The following is a 24,728-nucleotide window of genomic DNA, read 5'->3' on the forward strand; positions in this document are numbered from 1 at the left end:
GGCTGGGAGGAGGCAGCGCAGCTCCGGCTAAAGGCCAATGGTTCTTTTATCCCGGTGTAATCCAAGTGACGTGAGAGAAAAAAGCCATCTTCAGCGTCTAAAGAAGGTGTAAAATCGCTATGGTGCGTGAAAAACAGGACAGGGTTAAAATAGGAGTAATGAAGCAAGTTCTTCAAAGGCCACGGATAGAAAGTTTTCCACAGTGAAGCTTATCAGGCTGGGCTGAGGAGTCTCACCAGAAAATTAATAGAAGATCTAGGATTTCATCTAGAAGGCTGGCAGGCCTTGCTACGATCAAATAACTCCGTTGCCCATGCAGTACACTCTAAAGAAACTCCCTGTTCTCTGTAATTAACCTATTGCTGATTTGTTTGAGGTACACCATATTCAAACTAGGCCCGTCAAGATGTCATAAATTGTACTGTAAATAGCAAAGTCTATTTGTAGGAAGCTGATTACCTGCTGAATTTATTCAGTGGAAGCATCTTTAGCTGTGACTGTGTCAAAGAGACAGAGAGAGCCTCATCTGACATATTTTTGTACTGGTTTAATTAAAGTGCCCCGAGTACATAGCTTTTGATTTGCCAGTAGGTGGGGGTTTATGGGTTTTTTTTATAGCATAACAGTAAGTAATAAATTGGAATAACTTTCTCTTCCAAATTTTGCAACGTGTCCGTTGTGATATTAAAGCAAGGTACAGTTAACAGTAAGACACGAGGCTAACTACGTGTTTCCCACCTCGCGTGGCCGCATACGCTGTTGCTGCAGAGGCTATGTTGTAGTTATTCCGACAGACATCAAAACAGCAAGTACAACAAACGCACGTACACCTGTTCAATACACAAACAGGTTGGGGCACCTTCTCAGACATTTGAGCATACCAGTTCATTAGGCTCAGACATATTTAGATCAACGCTGTTTTTTGATTTCTTTTTGGTGAGTTTTGTCCCAGGTTTCGGATACTTTTCCTTGCTGTGAATGACCTGGATATATTGGCCGTTGCTGCTGTTCTGTGGATCGCTGCTGGATTCAATGGAAATGGAATCAGATTCTGTTAGAGATTGCTCCAGCTTTTGCTTCGATTTTGGTTTCACGCGGGGCTCAGGGTAGTTCAGGTGCACTTTCTTGTAAGCATATGGAGGCCTGTCCAGGTCTAGCTCAAAACCATCGTCCCAGGATTTGTAATGCACTCTGGCTAGATCCTTGCTCATAAGAACGTGGCCGTCAGCACGTTCCCCAATGTAAAATCGCGGTGCTGGGCGAAGATCAGACAGTGAACGAGGGCGATGGGATCTGTTCATGAATTCTCTCCCAAGTTCCTCTTCATCCTCCTCATCTTCACTGGGATGAGGGGAATACACGTGGTGTGGCGTTTGAACCACGTATCTTCTGACACTGCGTGGATACAACTCAATAACGTCTCCCAATTCGTCCTTTCTGAAGTGCCTTTGGAGTCGGGAGGTGGAACGGAGCGATTTTTTGCGGGACTCATTTTCATTAACAAGAAAATACCTGGTAGCGTATGGTCTGCGTCCCACAAAAACAGGAGCCCCTGCCCCAAGAGCATCCGGATTTACCTGCCGAATGCCTTTTCTAAAGAGAGGCTCAGAATGAACATCTTCAGCGTGCTTTTTGAAAGTCACTGGTGTGTAGGGCTTTGTTTTACAGAGCTCGCTCACACTCCCATGCACAACGCTTGGGTACCTTTAGGAAGGAAAATAAAAGGAAGGAAATACTGAGATACACACATATATTAATGTAATTAAAACGTATAAAAAATTCATTGCTCTGGAAGTCAAACACAGATTACAGAATCTCCATTGTTCCAAATTTTTAGGACCAGTTTGAGAAAACATACCCTAGAAATTAGGAGATGTATTTGTTGTTCCCTGGGAAAAGGCAGCAGACAGCTGACCTCTCAGGTTATGTTCCCGTTCTGTTTTCTTATTATTCTGAGAACTGTTCTCTATCTGATCACTTGGAAAAAAACCAACAGGTAGCTTAAAGCATCAGTCTGCTGATGTCCAAAACTGGTTGTCCTACAACTAGACCTGCACAGGCATTCTGCACAGGGTTCCTTCGCTCTTACCGCGTTTGTCTTGTTCATGGAAACATTATCCTGCACAAACTATTTTAGTTATATGCCTGAGAGGAAGCTTAGTATTTACCTTTGCTTGAGGTGTGCGTAACCTCCATCAACTACATCATTTCAAAAGTTTTATAATCCCATCTCAGTTAAGGGAGAGTTAAGGAGATGGCGTCTGAATAGTACCCATGAATGAATCTGCTTTTAAAAAAGAAATTCCTCAGCTGTTTTACTGCTCCAGACAGTCTGAATACACAGCTATCTTGTAAATAAACACAGGTGTGTCATGGAGCTGCTGGCAGAAATGCTATTTCAAAACCAAAGCGGTCTTGCCTGTTTGTGATATGATCGCTTCTTGGTTTCTGTACACTTGATACTGAGGGAGCTGGCGTTAAAGAGGTTGAAGTTGTGGGAGTTGCGTTGACAGGTCTTGCGACATCAGCTGAGGGCACAGCTTGGAGCACAGACTGGGAAATGGTTTGTATTCTGGTGCCTTTGCTCGCAGGAGATTCAAAGTTCAAGACACTGCCATTCTTTCGGGGAGTTGAGGACCGAACAGAAGACTCCTGGCTGATAATATCGCTTTCTTGCTCTGGTCTCTTGTCATTCCCATCCAGATTCTGGATTCTGGCTAGAAAACAGAAATTATTATTACAGGAGCTGCCCAGGTCTCTAAATTTAGAAGCTGCTGTGTAAATGCAGTGGCGCAAATTCACCCTTCAGTCAGGGGATCCAATGCTAACAGAACCCCACTGTGTTCAGAAAAGAGAAACGGGTGTCACGCTGGGAGACAGGGTGATAAAGGGGTGGATCGGCAAACTATGGTACGTGGCAGATGTAGTATTGGGGAACATAGGAAAAAACACTGGACATTGCACTGTAGGATTCCAAAATGGGCAACGAGCCAACGTCTCTTTTCAAGAGCCCCGTTTTAGTTCACAATGTACACCACTTCCAATATGAAGGTGGCCAAATTCAGCAAACTGGCTCCAGTGACTGTGCTGGTCACAGCCAAAAGCTGAATTTGGTTTCTGTGACAAAGGAAATCCAACTAGGACGCATACCTCATTGCCCTTAATAGTCACTCCTGATCACTATATTGCTAGGCATCAGGTGTTTCACCATTTATGTGTCCGCTGGAGAGCTATAAGGGGGTCAACAGTAGCATTAAGATCTAGCCGTAAGGCTACTGAATCACGTCTTCTCTTTGGCTTGGCAAATTTTTACTTGTTCCTTTCACTGGGAGGTATTAGAAGGACGGCATCCTTCCTGTGGTTTCTCATTGCTAAAATCTGAGAAGTGGAAGGTGCAGGTTCAAATTCCCTCAGGCACAGTAGACAATTAAGTGTGAAATCTTTCCATTGCTGATGAAATATTCAACCATCTCAGGTCAAAGAACAGGGGCCATTCCCTTCCTCCTCTTCTGCCTGCTAGCCTCTGAATTTTATGCAAGGTCTGACAAGATTTGAATCACCAGAGATGCCTCCCAGGTTCTGCCCTGTTGGTGCAAAAAGCAGGAAAATACCCAGTCCGGAGACCCCAGCAGACTTTAGGTATAAACTACACACCTTGTCTGTCAGTGCTGCCAAGACTAAGTCAAGCTGAGCTCAAAAAAACATCTAAAAGGAGGACTTTACAGGAAACGCAGTTTTTTAAATGTAGTTGAACTTCCTTCCCTACGTGTATGAGAAATCAGAATGGTTTTGCATCCAAATGTTTTATTAATAGTGGCATTTCTAAAGCTCACCAGCTTACCTACTGCCAGCTGAACCACCTTTTTCTTATCTTCAGTTCTTTCCTAAAATACATTCAGAAGAATGAGAAGCAGTAAATTATTATGGATTAGAGAGTAAATCCACTGCTGCGTAAGGATGAAAAATACAGGATTGGTTTTACATTGTGAAACACCAAAAGTGACTTGAGAGATCTAATTAGGCTAGAACTTTACTGAAGACCCACCAAATTGCAGTAAAAGTGCTTTGTGCCGTACTTACTGTTTGGATCTTCATTCTCAGTTGATTGTTGGTGAATTTTAATGATCTTGCAATACTTTGTAGGTAATAGATTAGCATGCTAGAAGTGAAAGAGGTAATTATGAGTCACTGCAAACATTCTTGACGCTTTTCTCTTTGAGGGTTTATAGGTCATCAAAATGATGTACAGGCTCAGTTGCGGCTTTGTAGCACTCCCTTTATACCGTGATAATGGATCACAGCCTTCTTTCAAGCAAACATACATGAAAGAAAGAAAGGACACTGAAAACAGATTTAACAGCAGTTCTAATTGTGCCTGTGTTTTTTTGCAGGTCTTTTCGTTGCGCGTGTAACCCTGGGTGCATTTCTAGCTTTTTTTTTGTTTAAATTCTGGACACGCTCAAAATGAAGACTTCGATAAATATTTTCTCATCTTTTTTTTCCCCAGTCCAAGGTTGCGGAACAGAGACACCAGAATTACAGCTGAGTTTGCACACTCATACCAATGTAATTTCGTTGGCTGACTGGAATAACACCTTGTTTACACTGGCACCGCCGAGATCAGATCTGGCCTGACGTAACGGATTACACTGGCTTTCAGATGAAATAAAGTCTTATAGCTGGACTTCATTCCACAAACATTTACATATGTGCTTAGCCATCAGTTTGAAGCAGCCAATAGATCTACTTAAATTTGTAAATATGTTCATATTTACATGGCTGGGACCTTAGAAGAAAAAGTTACAAATAGGAAGTACTGCTTCGGTCTTTCTGATTTGTCCGAAAAGCCCACCGGTGGGACAAACTCCGCATTCGTCTGTAGTTTACAGGGAAAAAAAATGATACAAAGATACACGCAAGACAAATGATACTTCACAGAAGCAAAGTGAATTTCAAACAGCTCAAAGTAAATATTAATCCCCAGCTGTGAACAATTATTTAGAAACTAGAATAAGAAAGGACTTCCACTGGAAAGTCTGCAGCAAGTTATATTACATTAACACTTAGAAGCAGACCTTCATAATTGGTTTATCTTGTCAGAAATCGGGATGACTGAGTAGCTTCTTTAAATGGTAGACTGAGCCCTGTTCACAGTCATAAACTGAACTAATGACCATGAGGAAATGGAAAATTAATTTCTGAGGAGCTCTTGAGAGGGAAGAGGGATCTTAAAACTTCCTGGAACCAGTAGCACTGCAAGCCTTGACATAACATAGCGAACTTGCTCTAGCACAGTATATCCCAGAACAAGAAATGCCTTTTCAAAACGTGATGACAGTCTCTTTAACATACTCTCATTCCTGTCTGATCCATGTACCATATATTCAATAAGGTGGGTTTTTTTTCAGATATGCTTAATAAAATTACAATAATGCAGCATTTGTTCCTCAGTATCAACATTTGACTCTCCGGAGATAAGGCCAGTATTAATACCATCAATTTAACCTGCCTGAGAAAAGCAAAGTACTTACAATAAAAGTAGTAGTGCAGGGAGGACAACCACGGGGCTGCTGATGTAAGTGATCACTGTGTTGAACCATGTGGGAAAATCGTTTTGAATCGTTTCAGACACAATATCATATATTTTTTCTTGTCCACTACAAGAGGCGGGGGGGGGGGGGGAAAGAAGGTAAAATTAAGTTGTAAGAAATCCTAGGTACATCAATTTCTTAAGCAGTGTTGCACTGAATAAAACAAGGAGCTTCATCCAAAACTACTTTGGAACAGTATAATGGAAGATTTAAAAAAAAAAAAAGGATAAAAGCAACTTGTTCATTATTTGCTTTTTAACAGTTTTTCCAAAGCACAAAAGCATTGGCAAGGCTTGGAGGGTGCTGGAATTGAGACACAAGACGGTGACGTGTGCTAAATTGCTCGGTGGCACATTACGGTATGTAAACATAAAATAACTGAACCACATTTATAAAGCAAAATGTCGAGCCTCAGAACGTTGACATATTCACCTAATTAAATCTTAAACTGGAAAACATTGGCAGCAGAACAACATTGTCCTGTCTACCAAGTTTTTTTTTTTTTAAGTTTTAATCGGTAGTTTGGGTATTATTGCACCTGATGAATTTATTGCGAAAGGGTGAAATGAAATCTTTGCAATTTTCATTAGACCATTATAACTTACCTGAAGGGACCACAGCTTGAGGATGGCTTATATCGGGCAATAGCAAAAATTGTTGGTAACATGCATAAGAACAACATGAACAGCAACATGGCCAAGTAGAAATTATTGGATCTGCAAGAAGGCGTAACGTGTTTCAGATTACACTAATCAGAGAGAAAAACAGAGGCAACATAAAAGGTGCAAGTCTGTATCCACCTAACAAGCTCAAGATCTACATTTCTGAAAGATCAAAATCATTCTGCTATGATTAGAAAGTCTGAACAGACCCAGTTTAAACAGACTCTTAATGATCAAAATCCCATTTGCACTGCTTTCCAGATACCACTGCTGCAGCCAGAGAACTCTTTATAGCACCCTTCTATAAAAACTGACCTTGCTGCCCGGTTGTGTTGGGGAGAAAAAGAACAGTGGCAGAAGCTGAGACATCTTCAAAACATGTTAGAAATAACTGATTCTTAAGAATTAAAGATGCCCTAAATTATTTCCACTTTGAGTAAGCAATTAAGATATTCATCATGACAGAAGAAAAACGGGGAAATCTCTGGTGCGGTGCGACAGACAAAAGCAGATACTTGATAGCTTTCAGAGAAAGAAACGTTGAGAAATAGGACTTGTAACAGTTAACACGTAGGTTACTGTGCTCAATCAGATTTGTATGCAAATGAAGCATTTATGTTAGGCCAGATATATTGGTCTAGGAATATTCCCTGACAATATTTTTCAGTTCTTGCATATCTTTAACTACTCCGCTTTACACCCCCGCCCAGTTTCTCAGTAACTATGTTTTTTTCACAGACCTTTGCTATCAGTATTACCGTCAACTTTCAGAGGTAAAATCTCCTGTCATTTTGTTCCTATGCATAGAAGACATTTCCATTGTCTGCATTTGATTTATTCTTTATCTTTTGTTCTTATTTTGACTAACCGAGATGCTCTGAAAACCTGCTGATGTGGTACATTACACGTTAACACAGCCCAGCTCCTCAGGTACATGAGTCCAATCAGCTTGAGAACATTGAATGCTGGTAAGCAAGGTGAAAAGAAAGCTCCCATCCTGGAAAAATGATATCATGTCAGTGCTCGGTGTTGCCAGAAGCAATTTTAATAGCAAAAGAACACATGAAAAAAACAGGTAAACAACAGCTCGCTACCAACAAACAATCTCTTGTTATAATAAAGTATAAACGACTGCATTACCGATATCCTACTTGAATAGGTGTCATTGGAAATCATCAGATTGACTTAGTAATCAGCCAACAAAGGACAAGAAAAATCGCTTACGGACCACATACCAGATCATTCCTTGGTTGTAGACCAAATGCAAGACATTCTCTGCAATTTTGAATTCTCCATATTCTGGCTACAAGAAACACAGTATAGGATGAATACCTCGTCTTCATCTTTTTTTCAGATCATTTATTAGAAGCATTTGACTGAATCAGTGTGCAGACAGCACATAGCCTGAAACGTCCACATCAAATACCAACTTCTGGCAGGCAGCGGGAACACAGTAAAACCTAGTCTGCACCAGGGGATTAAATAAACTAATTCCTCTCTGGTTTACTTAATTTATTTAGTTAGGGACAAAGAACAGTCCTCAGCCTTTCATGCCAACAGCTTCTTGCTAACCAAATATTACTCACCATCGTTTCCTTAAAGGGCTATATGCTTTTGGTTCTGGTTTCTTGGACCACTATCTACATTATGGATCCACGTTACAGCTACGGAAAAGAGGATGTGGGGAGCAACTCCACGCCCTCTGTCTCATGGATCTCATTTTGGGAAAGACAAAGGTTTTTGCACCGCGGCCATGGGAGTAGGCTTGAGAAAAACATCCAATCTCAGCATTCACCCTGTGCCCCTCCAATTTAAACTCAGTGTGAGCTGTGCCTTTATAGATGCATGCTACCAAGAAATTATCTACCTGTTGAAAGGCTTTAAGGATGTTCAGTACTAAGGGAAGGAGCCTACGCATCTTCAGCATCTTAGTTTGATAAAAAAAAGACTGTACTTACAAACTTGCTTTCTAGATCCCAGCACCAGCAATCACTTAAATATCGGACACACAGTCCACGGAAAAAATCAATTAGCAGGATGCTCGCGACTGTGAAAATCATGTCGATAATTGAAAGCTTTAGCATCTCCTGAAATACATATTGTTCACACATACTGAGTCATTCTGGAAGCAAATGAACTGCATAGGGCTCTTTCGTGTTTGTACTTGTATTTTGGCTCAAGCTTAGTATCCTGATAAAATATGATTTGAATATATAAATTATTTCCTTTTAAGCATTTCCTGTTTGACTTTTCCCTTACTTGTCTTTGTTCTAGCAAAGAGAACAAATATAATCAAGCTTCCTGCGTGCCTTCTATTGCTTGCAGCAATAAACTCTGGTCGTGATGGCTTCAAACTTTCTTTTTAATGACTGTTCTGAAAGTTTATCTAGATAAACAGAAACGCATTGGTTTTCTATTGTACCCAATCCTTTATTATACTGATTGTTGTAATACATACTTGCTAAGTGCTTCACAATGAGAAATGCTTATTATTTATACAAAACCAAAACCCAATGGCAGTAGGATCATCAAGCCATAAAAGAGACCTGTTTAGTGCTTACAAATGAATGGGGTTATCCTATATTTAACTGCGCTTTAGAAACGTACAATTAAATAGAGAAGATTCAATTCCAAACTTCTCTAGCCCGTTCTGGGGAAAAAACAAACAATCAAAAAACCCATGAACACCAATTCTAAAAATTTCCTGATGACTGTGCAATGGGGAGAGGGGCATACAAGAATAGAAGTCGGGCTAATAAACCTAGAAGGGGTCTTTTGCTCCAGACGATCAAACAAGACCTTTAATATTGCTCACTCTGGAACAAGGAGCTCAACAAGTCAGAAGCACGCTAGCGTCTTTCTTAATCTAGTGGCCTAGACATAAGTGCAACACTGACAGAGACCAAAGTACATTGGGATCAAATGACATCTTTTGAATTTTCTGGCGTTAAAATTTCTCTCTGCATGTGGTAGTGCCACTGCTAGTCACTCAAAGTAAAGGCCACAAACGATGTATGCTGCACATGCAGGGAAGCAAAAAGTGTCATATTAAGTCTGCAGATTTTCTGCAGCCTAACTGCAGGAACACGCATACGTGGCGCTGCCACCCAGCCGGCTCCATTCTTACAAACTGACAGTATTTTGAAACCTTTTGCTGTTGTCCTCTTTCTCTCTGAAGAAGTGAAGAACACTTGATTCTCTGGTGATTTATTGAGGCGGAATGAATAGAGGCTTCAGAGGTATTGTACAAATGACCAAGAACGCAATCTCATGCTTGGCTCGGGTCTGCATCCCCGTCTATCCAAGCAGCAGTCTGAATCTGCACAGGGTGCCTGTTACTGCTTATACATTTTTATAGTCATGTTTCTCCGTATGAGTTTAATAGGATGTATCCTATTAAAATAGGATCGTATCACGCATCTGTGGAGATCTGCCTGCGTCGAGCTGAAGACAGGGGCCGAAGCCTGGCAAAAGGACATTTGTACAACACTACACACATTGTAGATACTGAACTAAAACCAAAGTTTGTATCTGTGGGCATATCACTTTGCATAGTCTTTACTCTTTCTACACAATCCTTAGCTTAATTCTGGAATTTATACAAAGAAAAGCTCTAAAATTGAACACAGTACAACACGATTTTAATTTTTTTGTCAAATGTGGATTAGGAATAAGTTGATGACATAATAAAAAATTACGTACTTGACCAACGTACGTCTCCCAGCACTGATCCTGTGGGTTCTGGGTGTTATAGTTGAAGGAAACTGTTTTGTTAACCAGTGAGTCAGGGACCATCAAGCCTTGAGTGCGACTCTCTTCCAACATGACAATGCCATTTCTCTGAATTTGTACACCAGGAATAGTTGTAGATAAATTGTCTTCTTTAGAAAGAGTTTTGGTTGCTAAGAAGGTGGTAGAATTACTTGCATTGCTGTTAATGTCAGAGTCCTGAAATAATAAATATCCCAAAAGCTACTTTTTCAACTGTACATACATGCAGATGTCCGCACCTTCTACAATGTACACACAGAGAGGCATTTCTTCATATATGTTCAGGCAGCAGTTAAGTGACTGTTAAGTAGCTGTCAACATACGGAGTCAGATAGAACTTGTAAGGACAGTACTGAAAGCTGATTTTAGGTAGCTGGAAATATTAGGCCTAAAGTGATGGTTTGGTTTTTTTGGTTGTGTTTTTTTTTTTTTTTTAAATAGTTAAGCAGTGCACAGAAATCCGTTTATCGTGTTACATCAGCAATCAAATGGATCCAGTTATCCTAAAAAACTACAAGTAGTTGTAAATGAACGTTACAAATTAAACTAAACTTTACAATCCCATCAAACTGTAATATGTTTCAGTCAATTTCAAACAAGTTTTCGTCTGACTTCATATATATCACAACAAATGGAATTCTCTCTATAAAGTCTACTAGCTTTACACATCAGAAAACTTCGAGTTAAACTTACAGTGATATTCATACTGTCCACTTTATCCAGGAGAGCAATGATTAAACTGTAGAGGTTCCCCAGGTATAGAACAAGAACCCTGAAAACAAGAAGAATAAGGTACAGGTTATCAGCACTGTTATCCCATTGACTTCTCGTACATTCTCTGGTTCGGCTGGACCAAAACACACGACCAGAACACATCTCTCCTCTTCCTCCCTTTCTCCCCACATATTTTCTACACTGCATAATGCCCACACCTGGCAAGCTGGAAGCGAAGAGTGGTCCTTGGATGATACATCTCCAGAGCTGCCACAAGTTCAAAAGCAGAGGGTGCAATCATTGTAATCAGTGAAACAACCACGCTCACCTACAGAACGGAAAGACGCAGCATTTTTGTAGCTTTTTCATGTAGATCTTCTGTGGTACCTTGAGTGCCGATTGAAATACTGCTGATGCACATGCCTTGGCGATTGCTTTTCTTGGAGGAGATGCTTTAAAAAGTTATTATTGACATTAGTAGTAACAGTAGTTATGATCCAAAATTGTAGATCTGGAATACCACTCAGGAATCTTTACTCCAGACATTGTAGCTTTAAAGTTACTACTTTATTAATTAAAATAAAAACTTAACGTGAGAAATATGAAGCCAGCATCTTCCTCTGAGATGGATGAGTAGCTTCTCCATACGTATTCACTTCCTACTCTCAGTATCCACTCATTCCTCTGAATGGAAATATTCCCAGAACGTTCAGTATCCCCCAGTTGAAATCAATAGCTATTGTCAAAGCTGATTCCTTTCTAGTCCATTGGCCCAGTGTTCGCTCAGCTCAATCATGGGCGCAAAAGTAGATTTGCAAGTGACAGGAGAGTTTATGCTTTGTCCTCACAAAATAGGGGCCAGCTAGAACTGCCGCCTCTGTGAAACGAGGACCTGCAGCATCCCCCTGCCCACTTCAGCTCTGCTAACGCCTTGCTGCAGAGCAGAGGGAGCAAGTGCGCGGAGACAGATCCAGGTAACCGCCACGCTGCCCTCTCGTTCCTCATGTCTCCCGGCTAACCTCTTACGATTTACACCTCAGTGCACAACATTGCTACAGAGCGCCCTGAGACAGTCATCCTGCTTCTAACGCAGAGGTGGCGTAAAGACAGCGTACCTCATTTTTTTCCCAAAGAGTCAATTCTTTTTTGGTGCGCTCTAACCTTTGGGATCGATCCACAACAAAGTATATGATGTAAATACTTCCAGCAAGCGAAAGAAGCACAAGGATGTTTGCAATAATTCTTAAGCTTATAGTCACTGCCCTGGGAAAAAAAAAAAAAAAGACACAGCCAATACAGTAGGTTTTCTTACGACACCAGGGGTCTTTTCTAACATGTTTTTTAGAAGTATGAGACAAGCAGATTAGCACTGTCTGCATAGAAACAGTGCTTTTGAAAAGCATCTCTGATCTTACATACGTACAAGTTTTTGCTCTTCTTCTTTTCCTGTTCTTCCAATATAGCTTCCTTGAAAGAAACACAGTGTTATCATTTTAACAGTGTTCAGCAAAAATAATGCACATCTCTTTCACAGAAGGTATCAAGTAGACTAATAAAAAACTTCACATTCTGGAAGCGCAAGAAGATAAATACCTCTCTGTCCTGCATAGCTTTCTAGGAGTGATAAGCGAGCTTAAATAGTGAAGGAGATTTCTGAGAAACAAATACACAGTAATCAAATCCGTGTGCACTTCCAGTCATGCATGTTCAGTGGGGTACAACCAGAGGTTTACACTACCGGATCTTTTTGCAGGATGTGCCTATAGAATCCAAGTGTCAGTAATATAATACAGAACTGTCAAAAGTTATCCTCAGTCATTGAAATAACTAGATGTCATTGCTTATTAATTTATCCTTAACACAATTTGAAGTAATTTTGTTCAATGACTTAATGAGAATACACCAAATTTGGGAAATAAATTACTTTTGATGAAAACCACATCTGTTCTTAAATTCTAAATGGATAACATCTGTATTTAAAGCAATTTTCTAACATTGAGAGAGCTGTAAGATGTCCCTGGACCATTTGTTATGGAGAGATGAAATAAATGAGTGTTTTCACATTGTTAACATGAATTTGATTCTATTACTCAATGAAATTGCATCACAAGCAAATGTGTTTCTGGTTATCTAACTCCTTGTCACACGTACAGTGGCATTAAATAAAACTCTTCTGAAGAAGAACACAATGGCCTTGCTGGGACAGAATGACGGTGTCAGCAAGTATGATGTGACTGCAATACCACACAGAGGTGCGATACCAGCCCTCCCCTAGGCAAACAGATCTGTAAGTGAATATTAAAAAACAATAGGAAATGCAAGGGAATGAGAGGAAAGACTTATATAGCTTACAGATTAACAAACAAATCAACTCTAAATAATTTGAAGGTCAGTTGCTCACCCTAATGCTATTAACGATGGCAGCAGCTTTGCTCTCTGCAGCCTCGGGGTTTCCTATTAAATAGTCCCAAGCACAGAACAGTCTCCAACAGAAAGTGTAATTTTCATCAGAGGCACTTGCTAAACTCATTCTTGAGTTCTTTGCCATTCTGTAAAAAAATAACAACTATTCAACTGTTGTTAATGTGTGAAGAGGGATATGAAGGAAATCACTGGTTTGGTTCATAGTTTTCAGATGTCTACGCCTTTAGAAGTACCAAAACTTTGCAGCAATTGGTGTCATTGTTGGCAGCTTTCTGAAGAAAATAAAACAGGGTGAGGTTCAGAGCATGAACTTTGCTTTTATTCTAGTACAGAAGTGGCTCACTCTGGAAGGGCATTTTGATATTTATATTCTTTATAGCAGACAAATAAAGCAAATAAGTCTCACTAGAGCAGTGGACTTAAACATATTTCAGTTTTATGATCTCCAGGTAGGATCCAGCTGGAAGATACTATCGCTAAGATCACTATTACTGTGTTTACAAGCTAGTTTGGCAAAACTAGTGATCATGCACAAGATCTGTTTGGTTTTTGTATTGTTTTCACCCTCAAAATATATGTTATTGTCAAATAGAAACCCAGTGCCATTTTACAGACCTTGGGAAAAAGAAAGAAAACCCCACCTACTCATCTCGGATAGGCAAGACGGCAGAATATTGCAAAGTGTAAGAAATGAAATGAAGATTAATAGCTTATGAAAGAAAGGGCATCCAAAAGGACAACGTTAAAAGGGGAACTGTAAGCAGCCAAGCAAAGAGTCAGTGAGCTAAGTCAGAAGGAGAAGAGCTAATCATGTCCAGAAACTGCAGATGCGTAGATCAGCGTCAAACATATCAGCGACCCTTGGCACAAACCAGCAGGTAGAATAAAGATAAAGGAAAAGGGAAGGTTTGGCTTCAAAACTGAGAGTTATTGCAGGCAGCGCTAAAAATGTCCCTGGGACTGCTCTGTGCTGGATAAATAGGTATCCAGAGGGGAAGGGAAAGCAAATCAGTAGAGGGCAGAGTGACCTTGCCCCTCTCCAAGCATTGCACATTCCTGGATTTATGGTCAGCGCTAGCAGTCTTGCTTTCTCTGCTAAGTAACTCCTACTCCTGACCCTTCAACAGCAAAGAAATTAAGCTTACATTTGAACGGGATGCCACTTACTGGCTGAAACAATGCAAATGGTATTACATCTAGGATGGAATTTTTGTATTTGTATTTCAATAGATGGGAAGAATAATGCTGAAAGCATTACACCTAAAATATAAATTTCTGTCATAGCAATATTTATACCAGAAAAGAGGAAAGCAGGAAGGACTTCCATGAGTGTCGGACCTTACACTATATAAACACAGAGCGCACAGATCATCTTCTGCGCTGCCCTCCTTTTATAGGCCGGGAAACTGAAGAGAGCACGAAGATAAATGACAGCGAGATAAAGAGCAAGCTAGAGTTAAACTCAGTCTGCCTCCCTGATATTAGCAGACTTGAAGGGATTAGTAGAACTACGCAGAATAAATACAGAGGAAATGGGATAAATACACCATTAATGACTGCCTGAACACACAAGCTTATGAACAGCAAGAAATGGGAAGTCTTACTTTTTTAAGAGAATGATGAAGCTGTAAGCGAACACTGCCATTCCAACAAGGAAGTAGGCAAGAGGCAGCCGATATCCAGCTTTCCCAATCTTCCTGTCACTACCGTAGTAGCCATAAAACAAAACAGAGTACTGGAGGTAGCCCTGCAAAGACCAGAGCCCGTAAGTAAGAGCAGTAACCAACGATCACGACAGAACAGCGATAGCGAAACAATAAAGAGTGGTTTTAGTCTTGCCCCTAGTGACCAGATGGTGTCCAGGTCTTGAGCAGATGCAATACGCTCCTTGGGAATGGTCTTGCTGTCTGTGCTGCCGAACGGCGCTCCGGCCAGTAGCTGGGAAAGAGAGAGAAGGTCTCAGAAGCTGTGCAAGCCCGTCTGACCTGGGGCCGCACACCGGAACCCACCCAAGAGCTGCCCGCACGGATGATACTATCAGGATAGCGAGTATTGGGTCATTCCTCGTCCTAAACTAGAAATTCCATGAGAAATCCTGCTTTCATTTTCCACTAAACCAGATGGGTTGGGTTTTTTTTGCTATCTGTGGTCTACCTGTGAGGAAATTTAGTGCTCTGTAGACATCTTTGAAATGGCAGAGAAATGAGAAGAGAGACCAACTGAAACCATTAACAAAATAGCTTTAAAAGTTGTTTGTTTTAATTTAAGCATTTTTAAATTAAATATGACAGTGTTTGATCTCAAAACGGTATTTCAAGATTACATCTACTTTTCTTTAAAAAAGTAAAAAATGAAAGCGAATACCTTTTCTATTTCAGTTTACTTTCTTGTTTGTTTTGGGGGTACTTACTTTTTTTTTTTTTAGTTTAGCCAATGAGAAGAAAAATCAGATATTCCCATGTTTTCTGATAATGTTATTAAAGCACGGGTTAGGTGAGGCAGAATAATATTTATGAATAATTTAACAAAAGTTAACAAATAGCCGTGCTTGCATGCAAGAACTAAACAAAGTTATGGCTGTTCAGAACTTCTAGAAAATGATTTCTAATGGACAATAATCCAGAGTCTGGAGAGGGGTGTTATGTTTTTCCGCCTGTAAATGACACTAACAGGACTCGAGCGTACTCAACACCAACTACAGCTTTTAGGATTTGGTTCTCCATTTTAGTAATCGGATACAAACATATTCTGTAAAAGCATTAGTACCATGTTGACAAAATATCATCTCTGACACTAATAGCAAAAATCTCTTATCCTTTGGTAGAATAAAAACCTCTTAATAGTGGAATTTATTTTAAATAATTCATTTTATATTGTACATTTCAAATTGATGCATGCCTTTAAGTGTGGCATTTGTTTAATTCAGAAAGGAAAGTGCAACAGTAAGCATTTTTCTGTAAATATGACCAATATGTTCTTACCTCTGGTAACACTACAAATGCTCCTGTCATTATGGTAAGTACAATATTGATTCCAAATAGCCATCTCAAGAAGATGAAGTAAGAGGCAACTCCAGACCCAAAATGACCTTAAACCACAGAAAATAGTTATCTGAGCTACGCAGTCTATAAAAGCTCATATCATTTATTCATGAAGTATTATTTGAGTAATAAAACAAAAGGAAAACTTTTCTTATTCACGCAGGGCTTACAGCGAAGTAGAGAAAACGTTAACGCGTCATTGAGGAAAATATAATTCCAACACAAGCTCTGTTGGGGAAGTCTCATGATTACCAGCAGCATTTACGCAAGAAGCGGCTTTGCTGGGTGACATCCATTTTCCTTCACCACTGAAGCACAGAGGTATGACCTGCCTGCTGATGTCATGTTAAGGGCTGCTTTAATTCTATTCAAAGCCTCAAGGGGCTGGTGACGCAGGTTACAACCACACTTAACCCTGGGCAGATCTGGGGGTGTTGGCCCGAGGATGCTGCCCCATGGACTGTGATAAACTATAACCAAATCTTGCTGCATTTGCAGAACCACAATGGGACAAATTTGACTTTTTAAAAGTTACCCCCCACTACGACCATAAATGAGAACTGTGCAGTGTCTAAGGCACCAGGAAAAGAAGAAAAAACAAGGTTTTAAATGAAAACGTCACCGCTGAAAGGGTGCATTTAACTCCTTCTCCCAAATATTATTTATTTAGTTCAGTGAATTAAAAAATAAACCCTAAGGCCCAGCATTTTAGCAAGTGCTTTACTGTTCAATACCATTAAATCTTCATACTTACTCTCGATTTTCTTTATTCTCATTTCCCAAGGAATAAAGATTACCACAAAATTATACGCAAGTCGAATAAACTTCCTCCAAAGCTGAGAAAAAAGCAGAGAATGAGAAATATGACACTTCTGCATGTAAAAAAATAAAAATAGAAATGCAGAGTATTTTGCTCATGTCTCTTTCATCTTGTATCACAAGAAATATTACAAGCATTAATTACTAAGATCTTAGAGCATGCCTGTGGGTAAGGTGGGTGAAGCAAACCATGGTGGGTTTTAGAAACGCACAAAACGTGGGGGGCACCGGAGTCCTTGACTCTCTTTACCAGCCAAATGCCGACAAAGATGAGACAGAACGCTCTTTATACACCTAGTATAGGTGCAGGCAGGAGCCACCGATCTACACCTTTTACACACAAGGACCGTGAGGACCCAACAGAAGGAAGCCAACGGGTGCCGTTCCCTGTCGCCTGCTCCACGGTTGGGGGCTGCGGAGGGGAGGAACTGCAGGCAGCGGCTCTGGGCAGCAGAAGTCATCCAAGTTGGGTATTGCCGGGACGCCTAGCCTCTGGGTAATTTATGAGGGAATCCCGCTGCACTGCACATAATAAATTTGATTTCTAGGATAAACAAATGAACAGACAACTAACTTCAAATTTAAGAGAAGCGTAATGCCAGTTTTTCTTAGAGGAAAAATAAGCTTTCATACTCAACAGCAGCAAATTCAACTACGAGATTCTCAGCTCTGTGTATTACAGCTGACACCTGCAGAAAACCCATGGTTCTATTCTGTAGAGTCTTTTTTTCTTTTTGCATGGTCAGAGGAAAGCATCTTCCTGCACTCAGTGGGGCGTGCGTACGCACGTGGGAGGAGAAACAAAATCTGCATGTGCAAAATTGAGGGCAGTTTTTGAATTGCTGAATTAGAGCTATAACTTTACAGTGTCAACAGAAGAATAACATTTGTATATCATGCATTATAAAGTATTTTTAGTACAGCTAGATGTTAAAAAACCTCTGTATTTTAGTCAGCAGCAGTGTCAATATTATATCATGTAATCTAGTCTCCTAAAACCAAAGAGAAGTAAATAACATTTTAATTACTGAATATATCATCAATCTCTTTGGCCAAAGTTAATTAATTTTTATGGTGGTATGGGTATTTTATTGCATGAGCGGGAAGTATTTTAATTAAACAAAGAGACTGTAGATGCTGTGAATTGCATGGGAATTGCTACCTTCGTTTGAAAGCAGGGTTCACAAGGAATGAAGCAGCTTGTGCCAGTTGTACTGCAGACTTATAAAGTATACAAAGCTGTCCATGTGGGAGTAGTATTTGTTAAAATTATAATTAGATAGCTATCACCTCTTTTCCTGCCTACTGCCTACCTGAACAGATAATTTATACTCTTAGAATCCAGAGTATGGGCATCTGGCATTAATTGCAAATGTAAAAAAATACAATGAAAATATAAAATAATTGAACCGAAAAGCAAAAATGCTTTCAGAGTCAAAACAGTAAAAGGTATTTTAACTTCAATTTTCATAAATAGTAGCATGACTGGATTGTCCAGTTATGAACAGTTTGTATTTTGCCAATTTTAAAAACTTATTAAAAAACTTATACACTCACAGCTGCATTTTGTTCTTAGCACATGTTCAACCATTGAGTTCTTAATTTTGATGATGATGTGCTCCTTTTGCTGTGCTACAATTTTTGTCTCCTCGGTCACCATGCTATTTTCTGAGAAAACACGCGAAAATAAAGCCCTTCCAGTTAGAAAAAAGCTCTTTCTGTTGCATTTGCTGAATTTAGCCCTGATGTAAAGGCTATATTCCCTAATTTGTGCTAGGAAAAAAGAATGCAGTCCCCCTACAGGTAATGAGTGGGGCTAATTAACTGCTGAATTATATCTCGGTGCTGAATATTTTCAAGCAAATATACACAATAGAGGCAATTAGATTAGATACAAACATTTAATCATTGTGAACTCTAAGATGAAAGCCTCGATTTTGTTATAGGAAGGGGAATATGAACAAGTAATGAGCCCAATCTCTGATTTACTGACACGTATTGCAGACCCTTAGCATTTACTTCTCTTTCTAGGTAACATCCTAGTTCTGCTCAAGTCAAAGGCAAAAAACAGTATTTATTTTAACGGCATCCTACTTCCACCGCATTTGCCACACACACAAAGGCAGAACAAGGCAAAATTACTCTTTCCTACCTTGGAAAGTAGAACTTTTAACCTTTGCTGTGGGCCAACATAACAGAACAACAGATACATATGCAGCCTTTGCCTTGTTCACGTGAATAAAATACATGGTGTTCCATTTTACTGTTACAGCCCTGCCTTTTTGAAGGAAGGCAAGTTACTCATTAAAAGGCTACTCATTATGATGACAAAAATATTCTGGGCTGCTAGGATGACTAAAGATATCTTCTCTGCCAGTTGCATATTAGGGACAATTTCCGACACGTTATTAATTTCCAGCAACTAGGGCCAGAGTCTATTTTCAGTGGTGTAAAAAGAATGTGAATCTAATCTTAGAAAATCTATGAGTATTAGGCAAGCAAAAGCCTTCTTTAACAGTGTATTTACCATAAGCTATTGTAGGATTGTCTTCCAAACTAAAAGCTAGACACATTTTTCATACTAAACTATTGAACTGTGGCCCCAGAGTCTGGCGAAATAGCTCTTCAGAGAATACTGACATCGTGTCGTTGGTATCCCATTCCCATCACCCCCTCTAGCAGGCATCAGTATTTGTAGATTTTTTGAGAAGGAAGCTTATACTGCGTTAATAGAAGGACATCCATCCCTCAGCACATCAAATTAGTCTGCAAAAATGTAATTACTAAATTCACAATAGAAAAAAAGAAGCTTTCAGCTGCTTTTTCCTCCCTCTGCAGAGTTCCTGAGTTGGAGATCAGGACTGAGCAGCAAACATACGCTTCTGTGAATGAAAACTGCAGGTGACTATTGGTATAGAAAGAGCTATAACTTAAGAAAAAGCAGCCGTACCTCTGCACCAGCAGCTTGGTAACCCCTTGTTCTTGTGAGTCTCCCTTCATACTTCAGCACGATCTCCTTCGCCTGCCTGCACAAGAAGGTGGAAGTTTATTTTACACTGACCCCGTTACTCGGAGGCCCTTATTCTGCACAAGCACCAACTAGCAAAGTTGTCAAATGCTCCGAAACACCATCGTGGACTGTCTCACCATAAAATCATTAACCAGGCAAAGCTTTTTTCTTTTCCTACCGAGGTTTTTACTGACACTTTAAAACCACTGAGAATTTTGTCAGAAAACTCAGCATTCAAAAGTTTGACTGCAGGGAGAGTTTTCTATTCCTCTAATTTTTTCCTCTGTCCTTTTGATTCAAAGTCTCTCTTTTAAAATGGTACAACCTAAATGAGTACAGTAAAAAGATCCCTGTTACAGTCTGGTTAATCTCATGTGGATACTAACACCTCTTCTGCAAATACGGTGTAGCGCTCTTGTCAGATGCGAAGAGGTGCGTGTTCATCTGGTCATACGCAGTCTTTGACCTTAGCAGAAGGTGGATGGGGACCACCCAAATCTCATCAACAGGAGCAGGAAAGCAGCAAGTCACAGACTCTGCTTAAGAGAGAAAAATCTCTCTTTGCTTCCAAGATTACACGAGGGCTCTACTGCTGGTAGGGATTCCTCACGACTAAAACGCCATCCTAGCATCACACAGGGTTTTAAGATAAAGATGCCAGGTGAAAAGGAAAAATAAAGCAACCCCAAACAGATCACGCTGTGAAAGACCTGACACAATTTAGACAGGTAGCCCAAAGAGTTTGGCACCACCCTTTCATTGTAAAGTTGGAATTATTAATATAATAATTGCAATCTTAAGCTGAGACATGTTATTACTACACTGAACATACCTTTTAAACCTACAAGTGTCCGGTATTTACTGCCATTTACAATATAGTACATAAAGATTATGACCAGCTTCTGTTCTCATACCATGCAATTGTCACATGCAATTACCTTGAAAATAGCAGACTTTTTTTCCTTTTGGGGAATTTAGCTTAAAAACCTATTACTGAGCATTACCAACAGCCTTTCCTTAGACCACTGAATAGCTGGTACGCCGTTTATTAGTTAATAGCCAAAGTGTGATTTCTTGCTCTCTCTTCTGTACAGTGACTGTCTGAAGGGAGCCACAGGCATGCACAGGAGACAACTTCACCTGCAGACTTTCCACCCCGAGGCCGCTGCCTTCAGCCAGCTCTCAGATCTTGTCAGAGCATCCTCGCGGCACGCTTCCCTAGCAGCTCTTAATCATTTCTGTGCTCAATCCCTTCCAGCTTACACTGAAAAACTTCTGAGGCTGGAAGCACTGTCACAGCCAGCGAGCGTGAAAGCTTCCGTGCAAACACCTTTACCTGAGCGCCCTCAGCTTCTGCCTCATCGGCCACGGCCGGCAGCGGATGTTGGACATAATCTCCTTCTGGTACTGGATGTTCTGAAAGATCTGCTCTGGGTCATGGCTCTCAGCCTTTTCTTCAGCGATATCATCATCCGAGTTGCTGGCAGCCCGGCACACACCCCACGAGAGGAAAACAAGACAAATTACTCCCGTTCAGATCCACAGCAAACTGTTGATTTGCCCAGGATCCAACCTATTAGAGCGATATCCCTGCTCCTCACCACGCATCCCACTTTCCTCTCCGAGCATTTCCAACCATACAGCTCATGCATCATGCTAGCAAGACAGTCTATCTATTTTTCTGGAACAAAGTGCTGTCTAAACATTTCCAGCAAGAGCACTTAACATTCATTTATTCACCACGTGGTGCTGGCCTTTTGTTTTGATTGTAATAATGATAAAATATTTTCTTGTTAGAATGGAGGGAACAGATGCTTAGAATGCGGTCGCCCTTCGTTCCCGTTCCCTTCAGAGGGGGACGGGAGCGTGGGACCCTGCACACCAGGAATTACTCATCCCTGTAAAAAGATTCGTGTGCTTTGATGCAGATTTCCGTGGATTATTATTAAATCATCTTTTCTGATGCTGTCACCACATTTGCTAAGCTACAACTCTCTCAGTTCTCTGTTTGAAACAGGGTATTGTATATGAAACAGTGGTAATATTCATTCTTGCAGAAGCTTAGGTCTAAAAACCTGTGGCAACTGTTTCACCCTGAATGAAATGATGAGATCTGAACCATGCAACTACCACCAGCTAAGGAAGTTTTCTAATTGTATGAATTCTAATTTCTATTTACTTGTTAGGAACGTTCCCTGTAATTTTGCTGAAAAAGCAACACCTTTTAATCACGTAGAAATAAATCATAACCTCAGCCGTGCCTTGTAAGAACATTCAAAGGACATACTTCATCAGACCACTGATCCATCGGTCCACAGTCCTGTCCCCTCAGTCACAGGGGACATTCAAGGGAAATGTATAAATACACAAGGAAAGGTACAGAGAGATTTCTTACCCTGCTGTACCCTGAACTCATTGGAGTGACACTGTTTTATGTACAGTGTTTATGTTGCAGTATGAAACATGACTTTTGTGAAAATAAAAAGCCAGAGAGGTTTGAAATACATCTAAATATAGAGAGAAGAGTGATTTTTCTCACGCTCCTTTCCGTGTTGCCACGCTCTGTCTAAATGGAAGTAAAAAGACAAGATCCCACTTTCGTGCTAGATAAGGCAGATTCGCGCTTCAGGAGAAAGGAGGGTCTCTTACCTGTGGGGCGGCTCCTGGTAGGTGTAGATGCCGGTGTGTCGCTTCACCGTTCGATACTTTTTGCAGGACTTGGCAGGCTTTGCTGCAGCAGAGCCCGTTGCTGCTGCCATGGTGGCAGCTGCCGCCCGCACCAGGTGAAACCCTGCCGCGCTGGAAGGAAGCCTTTAGCTCACCGGTCAGCTGTCTCATAAGCAGCCAAACGTTATTAAGTAGAGAGCAGCGAGGGACTGTGAGCCCTGCCGAGCCGAGGATTGCTGCCCGCGCCTGGTGCTCCAGCAGTGGAGAGGACCTGCTGCTTGGCAGTGCCTGCATGCCTTAAAGCGGCAGCGCGCAGCAGCCCCTGCCAGGGTGCTTTTAAGCGAGATGCCCAGAAGCAAGGTAGGGAGCAGAGTCCAAGGGTGAGCCCGCTGCGGTCCTTAATTCAGAGCCAAGTTTCCCTTGTCATGGGTGAGGTATTCCTCCAAAGCGCCATCCCACCGCGCTACGCTGGCCCGCTCTGGGTGATCGTTTCCAATGAAAGCACCGGACGTACTGTTAACATCTTTGCTTCACGCGCCTGAGAGAACGTTATTGCCCGAGTAAAGCAAGACAGTTTGCATTTTGGCCTTGACTAACAGAGAAAAATGCGACGTCATTCTCCCGCAGGACTTCCAGATCCTCTCCCGGAGGACAGCCCTGACAGAATGTGTGGTTGCTGCTTTCCTGGGCCCCGGCCCCAACCCCTCTGCGTGACCTCCATGCGTTATACCTAAATTTATGGCTTTTCTCTTGGAGGTAAACAAAATACCTGCTATTCAGACGAGTACAGATTACCAAGTAATTCACTTTTTCTTGACAGTTGTAATATCTTAATTATGCTCAATTCCATTAATTATTGTATTATCTTTAACATGTACAATAAGCATTGACTAGATTATTGATAATAGTAATAATGGTTATTCCTAGAGCTAAAACACTGGAAAACATTACCATCTGATGCTCGTTTCCCATTTCTTCAGCTCTACTAATTAACTAATTTTATTGCAAAATTAATTTTATAGATACCAAAAGTATATTTACTGCAGAGAATCACTTTAAAAGACAACAAATGGACCGGTGCTGTGAGCTTGAGGACCCTGTATTAAATAACTATTCTCTCTCTCACTTTCTGTATGTCCTGGGGCAAATTCTTGCACTTTCATGCATCATTGTCCACCCTTAAATAAGGATAGCATTTCTGCATTTCACAGGAATGATGCACTCAGTGCCTATCATATGATGCTTACGTATTATTCCACCATTAAGTAGCATCATATGGGCATGAACTTCCTAATTCACTCAAAGTATTCACGGTAAAACTGATAGCAAAACAGCCGTTTTCAGTTTCAAGTGTCTCAACCAAAATACAGTAGCAATAGCTTTGACTCAGTTTACATCTACTCAAAAAGTAATCCATCCATTTAATCCAGGATTAACTACTGGGCAGCTGACACACTGTACTTGCCAGCAGTTGTATTTTCATGGTGGAGAATCCCCTGATGCCGTTCCTAAGGTCAGCTCCAACACCATCTCTCCGTCAGCATCTCTGTGATACTGGCGTTGGGTTGTCGGGACAGTGCAGACACCTCCAAGCTTTGCTGGGACCAGGGCAGCTGAAGAACTTGACACATGGTCAAGTGAATTTCCAGGGCCTTTCTCCACCGTAGAAGTTGCGGGTGTTCTGGGTCACATTATTAAAACAGAGCAAAACAGACCAAGAGAGCTTGATATGAATAGTTTCTCTGGCCATAATTTGACGCTCAGAATGTGGGAGAGAAGGGAAGAGTTTACAGAGAGTTTTCACTTGTTCCTAACTTGGTATTTTCCCTCCTTAATAGCTCTGTGCACAATGCGGCAAGGGTTTCAGTTACATAAATCAGTGGTCTGTTGTAGTTAACTTTTATTTGCAGCCTCTGACAAGAAAGAACATTAAGTTCTCTCTGCTGAATTTCCTGTAGAGAACAGCATAGGCTGCTTTTTCCCTCTGCTCTGAGTTAATCTAAAATATTGCCACTTGCTGAGAAATTTT

General features: G+C 40.8%; 2 protein-coding genes across 2 annotated transcripts in view; both read right to left on the bottom strand.

The window, feature by feature from the left end:
• The window catches only part of STARD5 (StAR-related lipid transfer (START) domain containing 5), a 5,661-nt gene extending 5,176 nt beyond the window's left edge, over window positions 1-485 (bottom strand). The window contains exon 1 of the mRNA XM_009330976.1: window positions 460-485. Coding sequence (XP_009329251.1) covers window positions 460-485 — 26 coding nt within the window. The remainder of the gene's footprint in view (window positions 1-459) is intronic.
• Window positions 486-863: 378 nt separating this feature from the next.
• TMC3 (transmembrane channel-like 3) lies at window positions 864-22,791 on the bottom strand. Its single transcript, XM_009330977.1, has 22 exons — window positions 22,682-22,791; window positions 21,369-21,512; window positions 19,973-20,048; window positions 16,958-17,039; window positions 16,144-16,250; window positions 15,002-15,100; window positions 14,767-14,909; window positions 13,140-13,287; window positions 12,162-12,205; window positions 11,854-12,001; window positions 10,957-11,066; window positions 10,718-10,796; window positions 9,956-10,201; window positions 8,212-8,340; window positions 7,489-7,556; window positions 7,122-7,250; window positions 6,197-6,307; window positions 5,532-5,657; window positions 4,081-4,159; window positions 3,842-3,884; window positions 2,420-2,717; window positions 864-1,704 (listed from the first exon to the last, which is right to left on the bottom strand). Exons 1-22 carry the CDS (start codon window positions 22,789-22,791, stop codon window positions 864-866), a joined length of 3,360 nt encoding a protein of 1,119 aa, XP_009329252.1.
• Between the last annotated feature and the right edge of the window lie 1,937 nt (window positions 22,792-24,728).

This window comes from Pygoscelis adeliae, unplaced genomic scaffold, assembly GCF_000699105.1.
Source record: "Pygoscelis adeliae isolate BGI_AS28 unplaced genomic scaffold, ASM69910v1 Scaffold318, whole genome shotgun sequence".
In the NCBI taxonomy this organism is placed as follows: Eukaryota; Metazoa; Chordata; class Aves; order Sphenisciformes; family Spheniscidae; genus Pygoscelis; species Pygoscelis adeliae.

Coding starts and splice junctions, on each gene's coding strand:
- TMC3 (XM_009330977.1), bottom strand. CDS start 22,791: ATGGCAGCAGCAACGGGCTCTGCTGCAGCAAAGCCTGCCAAGTCCTGC. Junction 10,797..10,956: donor CTTCGCTTCCAGCTTGCCAG/GTGTGGGCATTA, acceptor TCTTGTTTTCAG/GGTTCTTGTTCTATACCTGG. Junction 7,251..7,488: donor TACAACCAAGGAATGATCTG/GTATGTGGTCCG, acceptor TCATTTTTCCAG/GATGGGAGCTTTCTTTTCAC.